Source organism: Acartia tonsa, chromosome 13 (assembly GCF_053477335.1).
Source record: "Acartia tonsa isolate MP-2025a chromosome 13, ASM5347733v1, whole genome shotgun sequence".
NCBI classification, from domain to species: domain Eukaryota; kingdom Metazoa; phylum Arthropoda; class Copepoda; order Calanoida; family Acartiidae; genus Acartia; species Acartia tonsa.
In genome coordinates this window covers 12004944-12025751 of record NC_137272.1, presented here as the reverse complement: position 1 = coordinate 12025751, position 20808 = coordinate 12004944, and the positions used below count along the sequence as shown (strand labels likewise).

General features: G+C 33.1%; 1 protein-coding gene across 3 annotated transcripts; it reads right to left on the bottom strand.

Annotated features, from left to right (window-relative positions):
- Positions 1–20320, bottom strand: LOC145303917 (sorting nexin-2-like). Of its 3 annotated transcripts, XR_013873863.1 has the most exons (21): positions 20242–20320; positions 19532–19626; positions 19161–19301; positions 17475–17549; positions 16913–17091; positions 16129–16203; positions 15616–15745; positions 10995–11115; positions 10457–10595; positions 10180–10267; positions 9574–9669; positions 9350–9388; positions 8921–9041; positions 8544–8618; positions 8011–8078; positions 7654–7717; positions 6803–6861; positions 1782–1850; positions 1123–1207; positions 679–873; positions 1–415 (listed from the first exon to the last, which is right to left on the bottom strand). XR_013873863.1 is itself a non-coding variant. In XM_080145585.1 (20 exons), exons 2-20 carry the CDS (start codon positions 19604–19606, stop codon positions 806–808), a joined length of 1767 nt encoding a protein of 588 aa, XP_080001711.1. In that variant the 5' UTR covers positions 19607–19626; positions 20242–20320; the 3' UTR covers positions 678–805. The 3 variants fall into 3 exon arrangements, 2 of the variants coding, with proteins under 2 accessions (XP_080001711.1, XP_080001712.1); XM_080145585.1 differs by lacking the exon at positions 1–415 and having other exon boundaries at positions 678–873; XM_080145586.1 differs by lacking the exon at positions 1–415 and having other exon boundaries at positions 678–873; positions 19532–19622; positions 20242–20312.
- Positions 20321–20808: the final 488 nt, after the last annotated feature.

Sequence of the window (20808 nt, the reverse complement as noted above, 5' to 3'; positions counted from 1 at the left end):
TTTTTCGTTAAATTCAAATTAAGGACTTAGCTCTTGTATATAAGTAAGTATTAGGAGGCTTAATTGAAACAAAATATCTAAATCTTCATAAAAAAACTGCAATTAATCGTCATTTCTTCATTTTTTATTAGCATTAAACGCTTATCAAATCTAAAATATTTTCCCCCTTTAGAAATATTATATACAAAAAGAATAAAAAATATTACATATAATAAATAAGTACCTACATTAAATACTAAAATCGGCATGATCACAATAAATAAAAATATTCAAATAATATCAATGTTTTGGGAGATTTTTTCCTCCTTACAGTAATTCTTGATACTTTTAGCTACCTTGTTAATTTTTTTTAAACAGGATAAAAAAGCAAATTTGAACCTGGTGAGATAAATGATTTTTAAATACAAATAGAATTCTAATTAAGTGTATTATCAGAGAAACACAGGGATAATAACAATGACGTTTTATTAGACTTAATCCTAATAATCATGTTTAAAATTTTGCCGTTGTTAGCTGACACACAAAAACAGCCATAAAAAACGGCCAAATTCATGTACATTCTCTACAACCATACAATATTATCCAGCTACCAAGTGCAGAACATTACACAATTGGTAGGAAAAATGCCCATTCATTGTCTTGTCCCTGTGTCCCTGCTAATATTTAGAATATATCTACCTCGATGTTTCTTTGAAAATAAAATACATTGTGCAAAAACAGACTAGCGCTTCATATTTCCATGGAGACTCAAGAACGGCACTGGCTGACAGATGGACGGACGGACGAACATACATACACGATAGGATTATGGAGCAGCTACGACCTTGCTACTGCCAGGACGGGACACGGATTTGTTGGAATTGCTGCTGGAACCTAAATAATACATATATTAGATCAAAAGCACGTTCCTAAATAAAAAGACTTTATATTAAAATTGGCCAATCATAGGGCAAGAAAATAATCTCAACCAATGAGAGAAGAGTTCAGATTTTAGACCAATTAGAACAAAGTGTCTGTTGCAGTTGAAGAATTGGATTCATTGAGTGGAAAGATATAATATAACTCAGAATTATAAATACTAGATTTTTTGGGGGGTTGGGGTTGCTGCAGTGAATAATGTACCTGCAATGCTCTCCCAGTGTGCCACTAGAGACTCCTGGGCCTTCAACATTTTCTCCAGGTACTTGACAATTGTCTGCTTGAAATCCTAAATAATTCTACTTTATTTCTAATTTTTAGGAGGTAAATCTATTAGTTTTGGACAGTTAAAAAATATACCAAATCCATAAAGTTTTGTTCAAATATTGGTATTGATTTATATTGAGCTAAAGACAGAAAGAATCTCGCTTATCGATGGACTTTGTATGGCTCTACTTTATCATGAAGCTTCTTAGGTAAAGGGAAGGTTTATAAGAGAGGGTAAAAGTCCAACCCTCACAAATTGAATTTTACTATTTCAAACTAATCTGCTAATAAAGGTTCGACGCTTTCCCTTATCAATTATCTTCCTACCCGTACCGTAGATGCCTCTGAGGGCGAATCCGCTAGTCAGTAGTATATCGTAACGAAACCAAGAAATGTGATATGCATATAAACTAAATATGTTAAAAATTTTGCAACTGCAAAATGCTCAACACATAAATGATATCATCCATAAGTAGCGAAGCACAAAAAAACTTGAATGCCGTCTATCTTGAATAGCATTCAAGAATATCCCTGATTTCTTTCGTAGCGTTTCGAACGCACAGACTGACAGACAAAGTGAATAGGAAATGACGTACCTGACTTTTGCGAGCTTCAAACATTGCAAACTCTTTCTTGATTGTGTTCGATATCTTCTCAAAATTTTCCTTTAAAATGTTAATAATATTAGAAGAACCTATTTTTTCACACCGCAACTACTATAAAAATAAGATATTTCTAACGTCTATCGAAAGTCTTGATGTAGACTACATTTAGATTATTAATATTGACTATACTATTATAGCTCCGAATCAAATTCTCTTCCATAAGATTCAAACCTGTTCATATTGCAAACAATTTTCCATGAAATAATGGTAAAAAATTAGAAATAATAGTGGACATTAGGATATCAAACATTCTCCGAAAATGAGCACTTGGAAGTACATAAAGTACTAATAGAAAAGAGGTGTGTTGCCTCAAAGTGCCTGTCGAGCACTAAAAAGCCCCCCCCCCCCATTATAAATAAATTAATAATAAATGTTGAACGGATAGTTTTACCCCTTGCTTAACCCATGCAGGGTCTATACCTGCGGCGGCGCCTTAACCCTGTGGGACTACCCAGTGCCCAATATAACCTGACATGACCTAACCTAACCTAAGTAGTTTAGTTAATAAACAAACACAAGAAAAACTACTCCCGCCCCCTTATTTTTAATTTATCTCAAAACACGGAAGATGCGGGGGGGGGGGGTTCTGTGCCCTACCTTGCACTTAAGAGGAAAACCAAGAGATAAGAATTTCTTATAATAAATCATGAATGGCCTCTTTTCATATATAGTAGTGTATTCGAAAACACAATTTTATTTTCCAATAATATTTTCTATAGGTATACACAATTTACTTGAAAGAGAAAAAATATTAAGGATGAAAATATGCATAATAACGAACCTGAACATCAACAAAAACGAATAATGGAGCGCGGTTAAACTCAAAGTACCCAGTCGATCATGGAACCACCTCCCTCTAATTTAAGAAAATTGAAACTATGAAAGGGGGTTAGGATTGAAGTTTTAGTAGGTTTCTATTTTACTTTAGGCAAGAGAATGTTAATGGATTAGGCGATCAAGTTTATGCACAATAGCACCTTCTGTATTTATAACAAAATCTACATACTATTCTAACTTATCAATATTAACGTTCAGAGCCTTTTATTGCGGACAATCTAAAATGCAATGAATATATAAAAGCTTCGCTTTTGATAATATATGCAGGTTTGCACTACAAGAGAATTTTGAGAAGAAAAAAAACCCAAACAAATATAAAATATTCTATTCAAAACATAATTTACAATTTACTTCAAAGAAAAATAAAATATGGCTGAATATTTTCTAGAATTAAATATTAGTTTTATATTACATCGTTTCATATACCTCCAGTTTTCTCGTGAATTGTGGAATGAACAAGGATGACAATATCCATTAAAGCGAAGCACTGAAACACTTGTATAGTGTCATAACTGAATAATCAGAATATAAATGTATAAAAGTCGAAGCAAAATTGTAAGTTTGTTGAAAAATTTTTGATACTGGATAATGTTTATAGACATACTTACATTTTTAGGACTTGATTATAGAGTTGCTTCGCTCATAACATTATACTTTGTTGTCTCAGGATTAATATACAAAAAATTAGATCAATCGGAAAATTAGATCACATAAAAATCAACATGTTTAAAAATGGACGTACGGACATTATGATAACGATTTTAGAGTTGCTACGCTTTCTAAATCGTACCTAACTACTACAGGAATCACCATGCAAAATTTGAAATCGATAGGACAATTCTAACATGCCTAAATTAATGAAAAAAGCTATCCATCTCAGACGTACGGACGGACCGACCCTAATTATAGGACTTATTCCATTTTTGTTGGCCCCTAAGACTGTGTAGTAGTTATTTCCAGTATCGCTTTGAAACCGATTAATATCTGGTGGATTAGAACCGGCTCTCAGCCATAATGAAAAGTTGTGTATAGCATCGTATTATATCCAGTTAAGGATTAATTCCAGTTTTGTTGGCTCTAAGGCCCGAGAAGCCTGGTTCATCAACATATGTTTGGTCTTACAAACTATTATTGTCCAAACTTTTAATCAATAATTTTAATCAACATAAGGGTATTTTTGTATATCGTAATGTATTATGTCCTATTCCTTAAATTCCTTGGTAAAGAGAATAGAATTAGGAGAGAAGAAGTATAGTGTGAACCCATTTTTCGTAAATCTGACAAAGGAACTCCTCCAGCTGACAAAAAACTTTAAAATTTTTCGAGTATATAATTTCTAGGATTTGTAATATGCTTTACACTATACTTAGAAAATAAATTTTAACACGATATAATTTACGTGAGAAAAGCTTTATCTTAAGAAATGCGACTATTTACAGCTGACTCTTTATATGAACAAAATGAAAAAAAATATGCACTTTCCTTTACACAGTACAACACTAGGTCCTGTTGAAAACGTAACAAACGTACTGTTGTATTGCTATTTGTTGTTATTTTATTTTTATATAATTTATTTCGAGGTAAGCATGAAACAAACTATGAATTTATGTATTTTAAATGTTTATAATAGATACGAATTACGAATTAAATATTATAAATCATGTACATTTGAAGTCAGAGATATTTTTTGTTTTGTTTTAATAGAAACTCAAGAAAAAAATATGATTTTATTAACTTAAATTCATAAAGGGATTTTTATTATTTTACAACGATTGCAATAGATGAAGCATATTTATTATTAATGCACAGATAAAACATAGATGTGAAACAACAATATGAAGGCAGTCCTTCATGTGATGGGACTTGATTCGAGTAAAATTTGAAAGAACAGCTCTAATTAACTCTAATGAAAAAACTAAAAAACTTTAGTTTAATTCAACCAATAAGATTTCATGTATGCTCCGATGCGATTCATTTATTGGCTCAATCAGACATTACCTCTCTTTCTTAGTACCTTTATTGTAAAGAGAAACAGCACAGATTCTAGACACTTAATACATTCTAAATGATTTATGATTCACAACACAAAGGGGACTATCCATGAACGAGAGCAAGTGATTCTAAGCACCTTCCAGCATTGATCCATGGTATTTTTTTAGTGAATATACATACTAGGTTTATGTTTAATATTTGGTTTATCGACTAAAAAGTTATGTTTCACCATGGTTTTATATGAAAAAAACTTTGAAATGTTAAGCATAATTTGGTGCAATATCATCAAATGTTTTGATGAGTTCAACCTAGTATATTCACAAAAAAATACTATGGATCAATGCTGGAAGGTGCTTAGAATCACTTGCTCATGTTCGTGGATAGTTCCCTTTAAGCGATAATAGCATTAATGAAATTTTTAGGTTTTACAAAAAAAAAGTTGCAAAACGCATATTTACTCTATTATCATTTTCCCCATATTTACGTTTTATTGCATTTTTCTGTGTTATAGCTGTTCTTGGGTAATATGTTTAATCTAATATTAAAGAATTTTGCATAGGATTAGAGGCAAAATCTCACCTTTAACTTTTAGATCAACCCCCCCCCCCCCCACAACTCTAAATATTTGTCATAGCTAATGTAAAATTGCAGGGAGGGAGGGGACATGTGACTGTAAATTACACTGTTAGCCAAAGTTGATTGGATGTTTCCAAACTAATATTTTCAAACTTTTAAATCGTTTATTTAATGTGCAAGTTTGGTAATTTTATTTATCAACATAAGGGATGCATATCAATTTATCGTCTATCATTTTATATCCTAGGATTCTTGGCTAGATTTCCTGATATCTAAGTTGGCAATACGACTATCATTGCAGGGCTAGAGATCACAGCTATGCAGAAAGTGTTTTTTTTTTTAAATGGTGGGTTGGGGGGATTCTCACCCGTTGTTCGAGGAATCTTCCTGGATTAAATTCTTTTCTTCTCTTGTATTTTTCAGTAGCGAAGTTTTTATATAATTAGGGCCAGTCTGTCCGTCTGCATCAGATAGCTCTTTTCGTTTAGTTACGCATGTTAAAATTGTCCTATCGATTTAAAACTTGGCATGTAAATTAGGTATAAACGTAGCAACTCTATATACATAACCATTAAATGTTGGATTTTAACTATTTTGACAACAATTTTAATATGACATAATTATCCTGTTCATCTGATTTTTGGAACAATGATTCCTAGGACAACAAAATACAATATCCTGTTTCTACCCAACTTTATATATAATTTAAAATTTTGTTTTTACTTAAGAATCAATATTATGCTTATCAAGCTCATAAACTCTACAAGTATTAATGTTGGTCTCTCCTACCATCATATCTAAAAGCTTTGCTTTTACTGAAGTTGCCATACTTGTTTTTATTAAAGATAACCTTTTTTTCTATTTGAAAAGAAAATAAGATGGAAATAAGTATTTTCTATTTCACTGAAAAGATTCGAAAATTTGTGCAATTATACTAAAATATGGCTCTTATGAAATTGTGTAGGTATCTTATAATAATTTTAAAAAAAATATTTAATGTATTTTTGAACCTAAAAACATAGTTATTTACTATTACCTTACTATTTTGTATGTCTATCTATAATTCTATCTATCCATCTATTTGTAATGTCTGTCTATCCATCTATCTACCATATCTATCTAATAATCTATCCATCTATCTATAATGTCTATCTATCTATCTTTCTATAATGTCTATCTATCCATCTATCTATCATGTCTATTTATCCATCTATCTATAATGTCTATCTATCCATCTATCTATCATGTCTATATAATCTATCCATCTATTTGTAATGTATGTCAATCCATCTATCTACCATGTATATTTATCCATCTATCTACCATGTCTATTTATCCATCTATCTACCATGTCTATCTATCCATCTATCTATAATGTCTATCTATCCATCTATCTATAATGTCTATCTATCCATCTATCTATCATGTCTATCTATCCATCTATCTATAATGTCTATCGATCCATCTATATATCATGTCTATCTATCCATCTTAATATATCATGTCTATCTATCCATTTACCTATCATGTCTATCTATCTATCTCACCTGTGCCATATCAAGTTGTCTCTCAGTCTCTCCTATTTGTGCTTTCAACTCATTGACCTACAGTCAAAAACTAGTTTTAAACCAATCAAAAATCACTTTCTCTTTTAAATGAAAATAGCCATGAGATAAACAAAATCCCTAATAATGAAACGCACAAAGATTATTTTTCTTTAAAATTGTATAATACATCGGTAAATATTGGCAGTTTTAGTGAGGATAAGTTTATTTTAGTGTCATTCTTTTTCATAGAAGCTGTCAATTTTTTTAAGCGAAGCTTTTTCTATAATTAGGGTCGGTCCGTCCGTATGTATGGAACAGATAGCTTTTTTCGTTAATTTAGGCATGTTAAAATTGTTCTATCAAATTCAAACTTTGCATGGTGATTCCTAAAGTAGTTAGGTACGATTTAGAAAGCGTAGCAACTCTATAATCATTACTAGAATGTCCGTACGTCCAGTTTTAACATTTTATATTTTTACTTTTACTTTAACAACACATTTTTATGTGATCTAATTATCCGATTTATCTGATTTTTGGAATACTGATTTATAGGACAACAAATTACAATGTTATATTCGAAGCATCTCTATAATCAAATTCTAAAAACGTTAGTATGTTCTTAAACATTATCCTGTATTTCAGCATTTTTTCAACAAATTTACTTACAATTTTGATTCGACATAAATTCATAAAGTTCAGATTTTTCAGTTAAGACACTCTACAAGTATTAATGTTCGTTTGACCTACCGTTTCAGAGCTTTGCTTTTATGGATGTTGTCATCCTTGTTTTTATAAAATTGCAATACAAAGAGGAAAACAGTGCTTAAAAGTTGAAAACCGGTTTCTTTCCTTGTCCATCTTTCCCGCCAATTCTCCTTTGACTTTAGCTTCTCGTTGCTTGTTTAACTGCTCCTGGATAACGGGTAAAAAAAAACATTATTCACTTTAAAAATATATTTTTTCTAGCAATCTTAACATTGCAGCTGTCACGACTATGGCTCTATATTGATTATTCTTATTTATTTATTAAATGATCTTTTATTTCATTTGATAGTGGTGCCTTATACTTAAAGTTTTTATTATGTGCTGAAGCCCCCCCCCCCCCCACCCCCATTCCTTTTCAACCAACAATTTTGCATATCGTCATTGGGGATGTATATGATTGTATTATCCCTTTAGATCTCTGTGAATAAAGCTTTGAATTCCTGTAAAGATTGCCACGCTTGCCAGGCTTTGACTCTCTCCCTAAAAGCATCCTTGACGGCTCCGACCAATCCTGTTGGATCATCAGTCAATGATTGTGTCTCCAATTTATTTTTTTCTACTCCAAAATTTACGCTGTAATTCTGTCCGTAAAGTTACTTTAGAAACGTGATTTTGGAGCTTTTTATATATAGGTATATAATTTACTTCTGTCTTTCGGTCATGCTAGAAAAAAAAACATAAAACTATCATAAACTATATAAACTAACAGGTTAAGTGATTTTCTATTTGCATTTCTTGGTTGGGAAAATGACATTCCAACTCTATTTTTCTGTAGTGGTAAATGTATAATTTTGCCAATGAATAAAAAAATAATAGTTAGATTGACAAAAACACATATCTACTTTATGTTAAAAACACATCCAATTTTTCAAAACACCTCTACTTTTTGTCAAATACACAGTGACTTCACTTTTGATGGTTGTGGAAATGGCAGCACCACCACTGTAATCCACTTTAATATGAACCATTGACATGCCTATATAGTCGTGAACCATTTCTGATAACAGAAAATAATCGTCTTTGGCTTGTTCATCATGAACTTTCTCTACCTGTTCACAGTATACAAATATAATAGCAATACAATTTTTTCCCTTTGAATAATGTAAAAGTTAAGATATCTAAATGTCTGTCTGAATCGTTTAGGTTCAGTGACTTGAGTTTTGATACAGATACAAATCTGATTTGACTTTAGCTAATTTTGGGAGAATATAGCAAGCCTCACAAAATACCCCCCCCCCCCTCCCAATAAATAAAAACAAATAAAATCTTTAATAATTCATTGTTAAAAGTGAACGGATTATTGTGTCTTACAGCCCATCTAGGGTAATAAATCTATTATATTAATATATTCCTTGATAAATACTTCAGATAATTTATCAATAGCTGAAGATAGTTTAGCATTCTCCTCCGTGGCTCCGAGAGCCTGTAGACTCTTGGCCACAGAGTAACTCTGTCCCGTCAACCCTTTCCTGTACAGGATCATATTGCTTTTTTAATAAGAATGAAAACATCCATAAATAAGAGTAGCAAAAATCATTAATGGACAAACGGACAAAGCAATTTTGAAAGCAATATTTCAGAAAATAAAAGAGGAATTTGTAATGCAGCCGGTAGCAGGTTCGAGTCTCGGGCTAACACATTATTACTAAAGACGTTAAAATTGTTCACACTGCTGCTTTATCAGGTGCAAGACATTAATAGTTGGAGTGTGGGGAATGCCTTGACCAAAATCAGTACATTAAAACATATTTAAAATAGATTCTAAAGCAATGCTTTCCTGTAGAAAACGAGGTTCTCAGTTGCAAACAAAAGTTTGCGCAACTAGAAATAAAATCCTTAAATTAATTTTCTCTACAATAAAAATCAGTAAGTACTTCCAGGTAAAAGAACATAATACTGTTGCATTTTTAATGTCCATGCACATAAAATCAGTACATTTCAGTTTTATGTCCGTAATTTTGTCCGTTCGTGGTTAAAGTACAGCACAAAATTTAAGGATATTATGCCTGGTCATCTAGTCTGTCAATCATGACAGTTTTCTCCTCAAACCATTGATCTCCCTCCTCCATGCGTGTAGCATAATTCACCACTTTTTCACCAACCTATGAAAATAAAATCTTAGAAAAAATCGAACCCACCCGGCCCATGGCTACGACCAAAATCTTTATTAAAAAAAAAACATTTATTCCCCTTCACCAAAAAATTGTCATTATTTTAAAAAAATGCTAACGGTAACGCACCTAGCATCTAGTAAAATAGTCTAAACCATCACAGGACCTATGTGAAGCTTGTGTAAAAAAAAGTTAACCCCATCGGTTCAGCGGTTAGCAAGATCCTTCGCTAAAACATTACTACATCATATGATAGGTTAGGTGTGAGGGATAGTTCTTCATTAGTCTGTTCATTACTTAAGTTTATGATAGTTTAGGTCATAATGGGTACTGGGAAGTCACGTAGGATTAGAAGTTTAGAACACCGCATGTATAGGCCTTGAATAATTAAGGCAAACAACAGAGAATAGGCTTAAGGAGAAAAGCTTAAAAATAAGGTCGAGGAGAGGAGGTTCAATGCTCGATAACTATTTTAAGAAAAAGCACCATAATATTAAATACCTTAGAAATCATCCTCATAACATTTTTACTGGAAAGAGTTGAAGTTTGTGAGGATTTGGGCAATTCAGCCTCCAGTTCTAGAAACTCCCTGAAAAAGAGACAATTAATAATAATATGACTGTCTGTCTGTCCATTTGTTAATCTGTGTCTATCTGACTATTTGTCTCTATATCTAGCTGTTTAGCTGCCTTTCTGAATATCTGCCTATCTCTCTATCTAAGTAGTAAGTATCTAGGTATTTGTCTATCTATCTATCTTCCTAAATATCCATCTATACCTAAAATCAGGATCAACCCTGAGGGATGGATGCTGTGCAGTTCTGTTCAAATATCTTTCCAGGGCAGCTCTCCTCTTCTCGACAAAAGTATACTGATCAGCATTGTCCTCTTCCTTAGCAAGCTTTATCTTTGTCATGCCTAGGTAAATAAAAAGTTAATTTAGAAAATTTATATCAAATAAGAGACACTTAATTTTTCATCAATTAAAATAACCTTTCTGAAAAAGTAACTAACAATTTTGCCCAGAGGTAGGGTAACAAAAACAAACTAAATATTATCCTAGATTTAATGAACAACGACACCCTGCAACAAACTAGTATAAGAAGAACTATATCATTATTAAAATGCTAAAGGCTGCGGTGCTTTCCCTCAAAATACATTTATGAGCATTGAGAACCCCCCCCCATTTCCCATTTTTAAAAAATAAATGGAAGATAAAAATGGAAATGAGGCCCGGCCGGGGAGGGGGGTTATTTTTTTGTGGTGCATTTCTAAATTAAAACCAACATACGGAAATCTTGTAGTTAATGTACTAACCTACAATACTTTTGTCAGGAGCTGGGGGAATTATTCTGCCGTTTTGTAGATATTTTTCACTTAGTTTGTCTCGTAGACCCAGGAAGTCGGAAAATCTTCTGGTTACACTCGGATCTTTCTTCTAAATAAATAAAAAAAACAGTTCAGAGGGTGGTTTCTATCAAAGAGGTTAGTCCCGAGAACCCAGTAATACCCTTCATTTTTTTATGACCAGTAAACATTCATTCGCTCTATATTTCAACTTTGTCCGTTTGTCAATTTATGATTATTTTGCTTCGCTTTTAATGGATATTATAGTCATTGTTTCAAGATTAAATGAATTTTTTTGTGGGGGGAGGGGTTGTATCAATATAACACACCTCTGAGGCAAATAAGTGAAAGAATAAATGGAAGAAGGAATTGGTAGAACAAAAAATCCAAAAGTTTTAGTATTAAGAATCAAATAATGTTATTACGTAATTAATTCCATCTGCAATATACCACATAAATCAATCCAGCTTTTCCCCTGAAACTGCCCTTGTTGAGCGTATAAACCCCCCCCCCCACTCCTTAGTTTTATAAATAAATTGAAGAGTAGGTTAGGTTATTTTGGTTACTTGGTAGCCCCAAAAGGTTGCAGTGGTTACGCATAGGAAAAAAAAACATTCCCCACCTCTCCCTCTTTTTCTATTTATTTCAAAAATAAAAGTTGGGGAGATTTGGTGCTCGACAAACACTTTGAGGAAAAGCACCATCAATTCTATCAGGAAGCTATTTAAAACTTTTCTAATAAATCCTTTTATTGCTTGTTATCAACATTCTATCTAACAATTATTTAACCTATAGAAGTACAACAAAAAAGATAATATTATTTTTCTTCTTACTTAAATCTAGACTTAAAACCTCAGCTATTAAAATGAAAAAAATAGTGTTTCATTAATCAATAAGCACAGTTGTAAGACACACATCTTATTACCTACTACAAATAACTTGGAAATAAAAAGAAAAAAAACAACCCCTTAAAAAGATCTCTGAAAAAAAGGCAAGCAGTAAGTTTTTTTTTATTTGCATTCTGAAAAATTTGCATTTTTATCCAAATACAAGTAGAATGCAGAAAGTATGAAGAAAAGAAAAAAGTATTTCCTAACTAAAAAGATTTTTTAAACAAACACGTATTTGTTAGTTCTTTATATTTAGTGCAGAATTATTACCTATTAAAAGCGAAGCTTTTCTATATAATAATTAGGGTCAGTCCGTACGTCCGTCTGGAAAGGATAGCTTTTTTCGTTAATTTGAGGCATGTTAGAATTATCCTATCGATTTCAAACTTTGCATGTTGATTCCTGTAAAAGTTATGTACGATTTAGAAAGCGTAGCAACTCTATAATCGTTACCTAATGTCCGTGCGTCCATTTTAATCATGTTGATTTATAACTTTTTTAACAAAAATTTTTTTATGTGATAAAATTATCCAAATGATCCGATTTTTGGAATACTGATTTCTAGGATAACAAAGTACTATGTTATAAGCAAACAATCTCTATAGTTAAGTCCTAAAAACGTAAGTATGTCCTTAAACATATTTCTGTATTTAAGCAATTTTTTTAACAAAGGGGGGAGGCGGATGTGCCACTTTTTGAAACCAAAAGTAAAACGTGCATGATCTTAGCCCATAAAAGAGTTACAGCTCTAAAATTCGGCACAGCAGTTTCTATTGTGGTGAACAATATGGAACTGTAAAGAAACGGCAGCGGAACCGCCGCACCAGCCGAATACCGCCGTTTCCCGCCGAATTTTTTTTTGCCTTTTTTCGCCAAATTAGACAGTTCTCAATCATCTGAGAAAACTTTTTTTCTCATAAAAATTTTCCTTATATTTTCACGTTACACTTGAAATATTTCAAATATGTCAAGTGTCAAGTGAAAATATAAGCGAAATTTTTAAGAAAACAGAGTGTATATCAGCTGATTTAAAACGGCGGTTTTCGGCGGGAGTGGCGGTTCCGCTGCCGTTTTTTCACAGTTCCATATTGTTCTCCACAATAGCAACTGCTGTGCTGAATTTTAGAGCTGTAACTCTTTTAAGGGCTGATTGCGACACACCCCCAAGCTTAAGGTACAAATGTGTTTCTCTATACTTTGGTCGTTGGTTCATTTAAGGGGGAATAGTCACTGTAATGGTTTAAGGCATACACAGACTTGCATGATATTCTAAACAACTATTAATCCGTGCTATTCCAAAAACCACGGAGGGGGGGGGGGGGGTTACCCTGGACACTTAATAAGATCTTTCCATCTCTATTTAGTAATAATGTTTCTTTTGTGATAGTAAAACCTATTTTCTTCTAGGCCTACAAAGTGAGATACCTTCCAGAGTTACACAAGAGTGAAAAAAAACTGTGACTAGTGTATAGAAGTTGAAAACTCTGGCCTATAATTCTGGTATCTTCCTAAACAGGTGAGAGTGCTACTTAAAATGAAAATAATCATCCTTGTCGTTAATAAGAAACTAAGATTTTTTTACAATATATACATAGTTTATTTACATATAGGTAAAAGATTAAATGGATATTATAGTTACATACATTAGATACATAAATAGATTTATAGTGTTTTTTTATTTTGGTAAAAGGCATATAAATGTTAAATAAATATTATAATTATATATACATGGAAAAAAAAACATACATAGATTTATACCTAGTGGGTTTTTATTTTTATAAAATGAATAGAGACATTCTGTACATTGGTCTAGCATAAATCTTTGGATCTTAGGATCCGATTTTGATAAAGTTATTAGATATCTGAAATAAGGTCTAAAACCTGTAAATTTATTCTGGGTTTCAACTATTTCCTGGACCTTTATCAATCTTTTTGCAAAGAAAGTTTTCCTGCTTGCCTTAGGCCTAATTGTTGACTTAAATAAAATAATAAAATCTACTGTTACCAATAGATTAGTTAGGTTCGAGTCTATAAAGCAATTACCCTCACTAGAGTGAGCCAAATCCTGGGGAGGGATAATTTCATTAGGTAGTTCTAAAAAGGCTGCCAGTTCGGCATCGGTCCAATCTAAAATACCTTCCATTTTTTATATATATATTTTTGCCTAGATTATATGTTGAGAGGAGACTGAGATGTGAATCTCGTTAGTGTTCAAATAGAACTGCTTTACTCAAGGTGAGGTTTCCTTTTTATAGTAAAATTTTAAGGCCTAAAAATAGAAGTGGGTAAAGGAGGGGGGTTGTGTATTTTTATTAGAAATGAAAATTCCAGTTTTCCTAAATAAGTACTTTACATAATACTAGAATTCAGTTCTTCCAATTTGGGTTACAAAAGGGAAGTGAGAGAAGGTTAGAGATGTCCTTTATATTGATGAATCATAAAAGTTGAATAAACTATTTAAATAAAAGACATATCTAGATTTCCCTTGTTTAACCAAAAAGGGGGGGGGGCGTGGGGAATGTCAATCTACTTAAATAACAAAATAAATCTTATTCTGAATTTTCAAATAAACAAATTTTTAGATAAGTGGATTTTACTTTTATCATTGCACCATCTTGTGCAAATAAACGTATACTGTTTTTTTATATAAAAAAATTATGATTTATGGATCATATCATAATCAGGGCTGAGATCATGCACGTTTTACTTTTGGTTTCAAAAAGTGGCACATCCGCCTCCCCCCTTTACTTGCAACTTTGATTCGACATTTATACATTCAAAGGGCGAATATAGGTTGAATATGATATGGGCTCAAAAAAAACCGTGCCATTCCATAGATTATAAATAACTTAAAAATATTGACATATTCAATTGTATAAGTCTGTTTATAGCTTAAAACCCGTCAATCTGAAGAAAATATTATGTAATTAGTGTGGTTCCCTAAGAACTCAAACACCCTAGCATCACACAAGGCTTCGTGGCAAGGTTGAATTAAAAAGCTTTCGTTAAATGATAGTCGTAATAACGTGGAAACCAATTAATCAGGGGTAAATAGACCCTCCTTCTACCTTCATAAAGTAAATTATTTAAAAGTAAAAAAAATAATCAATAAAATTTTCTTGGGGGAAGAATGATTTCAAATCCCTGTTTTTTTTGTGGCCGTGTGTGTGTGAGTTGAAAATGCGTACTCAAGGGTGTTTAAATCATCATGAATTAATCAAAGATCTCTGTACAGAAAATAAACTTTAAGACTTATTATTTACCCTGTCAATACTCCTGACGCCCTTCTACGCAAATTATTTTTACGCTTTTTAAAAATTAAATAAACTAGTATATAATCTAAAATAATAAACATTTAAATTATCTTTTAAGGTGCGTGCCAATGTAATAGTCAATCAAACTTAAGCAAAATAGTCAAAAAAAAGTCTTGTAAAGGGCTAAAACAAACGATTTTGTCAGCAATCTGATTTATTATATGTTCAATTCACTTGGCTCGTCAATCTGTCAAGCATTAAAAGTAGGGTTAGGTCGGATACTTTTAGGCCGAATACCGGATACCCGGATAGTCAAATGTCCGGTACCAGGCCGGATATTGAAAATGACCGGATATCCGGCCAAACCCTAATTAAAAGACAGAAAAACTTACTTTAGTTTTAGCAAAAAAAGGGATTTTTGTACTTCTCGCTATCTATGTAACTCACCTTAAAATAGGAGAGGTTTGTATTGGTCTTGACAGTGTACGCCATGTAGGAACTAATTCCGTCACCAACTTTGTGTGGGGATGTCACAGTTATCTGAATATACTCCTCTCCAAGATCACCCAACATCATACTTAATAATAAAAGATCATATTAGACTGATTATCTCGACGAAAAAATGGTCAAGTTACGCAAAAATTCACATAGACAAAGAAGCAATCATTTTACTACTTAAGACAGAAGAAAGACACTGCATAGAACGAAAAAAAAATATTTTCTTACTTTTAAGTCTCGCTTTACGAAAAATCAATAAACAGGAGTGGCAAAATACAAGGAAGAAAACATAAAAAAAATCAAAGTCAAATTTAATATTGAAATCAGGTGATTTTTCTGAAAGTGCAAAGTCGAGCACATATGCACCATAATTGTTGATCTAAGATGTATTATTAAAAAAAGAGGTGGGTTCTTCTGTGCTGGCTATGTACTCTGGGGAAAAGCACCAATGATTGTTTATACCTGTTAAGATCTCTGAATGATGTGAGGGTATTTGTAGCTGAAGGATTATTACCAGAGGATAACTCCAGATAGGGACTAAATATATAATATCTAGATATCTATAAATACAAATATATGTAGCTACCATTTTTAACGTATCTAGTGTGCCGAAGTGTTAAAACACGAACCCGATGGCGATAACTAATGGTACCTTACTAGTAAAAGTATCATCCTCTAAAGGAATATCTGTCTTTACACAGTACCTACCTAGTATAAGTATCATCCTCTAGAGGAATATCTGTCTTTACACAGTACCTACCTAGTATAAATATCATCCTCTAAAGGAATATCTGTCTTTACACAGTACCTACCTAGTATAAGTATCATCCTCTAGAGGAATATCTGTCTTTACACAGTACCTACCTAGTATAAGTATCATCCTCTAGAGGAATATCTGTCTCTACACAGTACCTACCTAGTATATGTATCATCCTCTAGTGGAATATCTGTCTCTACACAGTACCTACCTAGTATATGTATCATCCTCTAGTGGAATATCTGTCTCTACACAGTACCTACCTAGTATAAGTATCATCCTCTAGAGGAATATCTGTCTCTACACAGTACCTACCTAGTATAAGTATCATCCTCTAGAGGAATATCTGTCTCTACACAGTACCTACCTAGTATAAATATTCTCATCATCCTCTAGAGGAATATTTGTCTCTATCTCTACACAGTACCTACCTAGTACAAGTATCATCCTCTAGAGGAATATTTGTCTCTATCTCTACACAGTACCTACCTAGTATAAGTATCCTCATCATCCTCTAGAGGAATATCTGTCTCAACACTGAGCTCTCTCTCCACGGCACGACCTGCCATCCTCACTGGTGGTACTGTCACAGAACTTGCAATCATAGATTGTTCTTGACGGGCGGATACAAACATATCTTCATCTCCATTTTTGTCATCTAAAGAAACCTAAAAAAAATACTTTAAAAGAGCCATTTAAAATGTACCAACATAATTTTAGTTTAGAATTTAGTTTATTATTGTGTTATCTTTTTATTAACTAGCGGCTATGTCCCAAAGGCCACCAGTAGCACTTGAGTGAGGAAGATGAGTTAAGTCGATTCTCAACTTTTTTTGGAAAGATTTTTTTAAGGGGTCATTTTACTAACAACCAACATGTTACCAATTTCACTAATGCCACGGGTTAAATATTAATTAACAAACTCCTGTTAGTAATGCTCCTTTTAATACCCAACCAAAAATTGGATAGTTAATCATAAAGCTCATATAAAAGTATCTCATTAGTATACATGAAAAACTATGATCAAACCAACATTTAACAATCTAGGTACCTGTTCTAACAAATCGTCAGCTTCATCGTTGACTTTTGATTCTGTCGCGACCACATCAACTCCATTGGTTGAAGCCTAATTAAGATACAATAAGATTAGTTCTTATACAAACTTGCGCCTTTTGAATAAAACGCTCCCTTCATAGATAGGCGTTAACATAATAGTATGGTATAAATGTAAAAACAACTGTCTATAAATCCATATAAAATTGGTTAAGATACGCAAATTTTCATTTGATGGGATTGGCAGACATCGTTTTAAAGGTTTTAAGACAACACAAGTTAAAAGAAACAAGATTTTTTTAAATTATAAAAGAACAGTGACGTTCAAAATAATCTTAACCCTTTACAGTCGGGCCCCTTGCCGCACCTTAATCAGTCAGGGGGGGGGGGGGGGCGTTCAACGCCCCCCCTATTATCTCAGTTCCTATTAGAGCTAGATGGCTAAAAAATTTTGTGCAAGTCCCCTGTTTGATAATGAATTTCCGACCTTAAGTGAGTCAAAGTCAATTTTCGCTTCCTTCACCCCTTTATTTAACAACCTTTGTTTTTAGGTCCTTTTTTACTGAAAAATTTCAAACGGCTGTAATTTTCTAATTTTTGAAGCTAGAAGAACAATGTTTTTTCAGAAAATGTTTATATTTATGTAAATTTTATATTAGAAATATCAAAACATAAATTTCAGCGGCCGCAGCTGTACTTGGCAGCTGCCAGCCGCCGCAGTCGGCGATCGGCGAGAAAACGGCGGCGGATCTTTATGAAATTTTAATACGTTATGTAGACATGTAAGGAAAGCTTAAGTTTAAATTGTGGTCACAAGAGCCTTTTAAAGATTTCTGGAGACCTGGAGGATCAGGACCTGCAGGATCATACCTGGAACCTGAAATTGACTTTAACACCTGTATTTCATATGAGAATGTACTACTAGAGGCTATTTTAGTATTTTAGTAAGATAAAATGCTTTGTTTAAGTCAAAAAATATTTTTGCTCTTTACCTGGATCACCCTGCCAGGTTTGCTGGCATCCTGTGCACGCCAGGATAGAGATATTCAAAAAATTCCAACTCTCAGTTATTGGTCATACTCATACTTAAAAAGTCACGCAGTTTGGGCTCTTTATCTTTCACACACAGAAAATGAGAAAGAAAAAACTGGATGGGGGGGGCGTTCAACGCCCCCCCCCCCCCCCCCCCCCCCCGACCGTTAAGGGTTAAAACACATTCTTCAATACTAAACTACCAAAAATGGCTGAAATATAACACAAAGTAGGTATTTGGTTAAAGATTGATTTATCTTGCATTGTTCTATTTCTGTAGCACTTGTATTAAATGAATCTTTAACCCGTGACTGAGGCTAAACACGTAGGGCATCTGCTCGTCGTGCGTCGGGGAGGTGATATGTTCGAATCTGCCATGTCAGGTGCGCAACGTTAATTGTTCGAGTAGGGAGAATGCCTTAGCCCGCCCTAAACAAACACAAGCATTTACAGTTAGAACTTCCAGACAAAGGTCATGCAATCAAAGAGTTTGTTGTCTGATGGGTTTTATTCAACCTAATACCTGGATGTTTGGACAGAAAAGGAGAAATTTGACTCCACTTAGTTATCATGGGTTGTTAGATCTGACGTTAGTGTGTCATGGACAGCATCCTCACACGTTTGAGGTAATTGATAGGTAATGAATCTTTACCTGTAGAGTAGCAGGAGGAGTGATTGTTGCTGCAGGAGCTGCAATAGTAGTAGTAGGAGAGGGAGGACCTTTAATGTCCAAGTCATCATCATCTAGTTGAATCTCAGTGTCGATTCCATCATCATCATTAAGGGACAGATCCTAGCAAAAAAATGTTCTTTAAAATGATTAAAAATAAAAGAATCTTGGTGTATAATTGTCTGTTTGTTTACCTGCTAGTCTGTCTGTCCATCTATCTGTTTATCTGTCCGTTTATCTATTTGAATGTCTGTGCATCAGTCTATCTATCTGTCTATATGTCCGAGTCCGAGTATGTCTGCCAACCTATTATTCTATCTGCCGTCTATCTTTTATCTACCTATCTATCTCACCTCCATTGTATTAGAAGCTAGATTGTTCTGTTTCGTCTCACTATCCAAACCAGAATCAGAATTGGGCGAATCCATTATTTTTTATCACAACCTATCTGAGTTTTATATAATACAGGTTAATCGGCAATTTCCCTCAAGTGCCTAATTAAGCAAAGACCCCCCCCCCCCCGAAAATAAAGGGAGGGGGAGTTAATGTTTCTATCACCGCAGGGCTACTAAGTGCCCCAATGTAACCATAAATTAATCAACCCCCCCCCCCCTTATTTACTATTCTTTAAAAAGAAGCGAGGAAAAAGGATTTTCACTCTCCAATAAGTACTTGTAGAAACCAAACCTAGCGAATGAGACTTAATTTATTTTTTTAAATCATAATGAAATTTTAAAAATGTGTAGGTAGGAATTAGGTAATCTTTTCTAAATTATGAATATATACATAAAATTATGACTCAAATTTTAAGCTAATTTTGTGCTTTCCCTTAAAGAGCCAAGCTAACACATAAAACCTCCACCGCCCCAAACCCATTTCAACCCCTCAAAACTCTCAACCTATTTCAACAACCTCCCTGGCCCCCCTTCCCCAAACATTTCTTGCTTTTATCAATTTTGGTTTCTATCTCAACTACAATTATTTACCTTAGGCTTTTGGCTGTTTCAGAGATATTTTAACACCTACACTTAAAGGATTTGTTGCTTACTGTATTATATAAAACCTCGACTACTAAGAAAAAACACAGAGAAATCTGACTTCAAATCTTATCTTATAACTTTTCTACACTTACTGATCTGAAATTTAATACAAATTGTATAAAAATAGATAATTTAAAAGGATACTCTTGATGTTTTAGTTTGTTTGCGGATTTTTTGCAATTTTTTTTATCTGTCTACTATCAGTTTAGGATAATATTTATCCCTTAGTTCTTGTTAAAGAAATTCTGCATATTATAGCTTAGTAACATTAGGAGGGAACAAGGGATGTAGATTAATAAATTGTCCTTTATATAGGTTAGTGGTATTAAATTTTTGCTTATAAATCCGCGCAAACAAATGAAAATCTAAGAGCACATTTTTAATATAAATTACAAAATAATAATTTGATCCAGGGATCTTGAGGGATAAGATGGACAATAAATTGATGTACATCCCCATCAAAGATAAACAAAATAACTCCTCCAGCAGTTAAATTTTTTTTTAGTTTTGATACTCGTATTTTAAAACCAATCAATTAAAATTCAATTAAAGTACCCAAGGTTATGGAGCCAACGGATAAGATGACATAG

Coding starts and splice junctions, on each gene's coding strand:
- LOC145303917 (XM_080145585.1), bottom strand. CDS start 19,606: ATGGATTCGCCCAATTCTGATTCTGGTTTGGATAGTGAGACGAAACAG. Junction 8,619..8,920: donor ATTATCTGAAGTATTTATCA/AGGAATATATTA, acceptor TATACTGTGAAC/AGGTAGAGAAAGTTCATGAT. Junction 7,718..8,010: donor GGCAAGCGTGGCAATCTTTA/CAGGAATTCAAA, acceptor TTACCCGTTATC/CAGGAGCAGTTAAACAAGCA.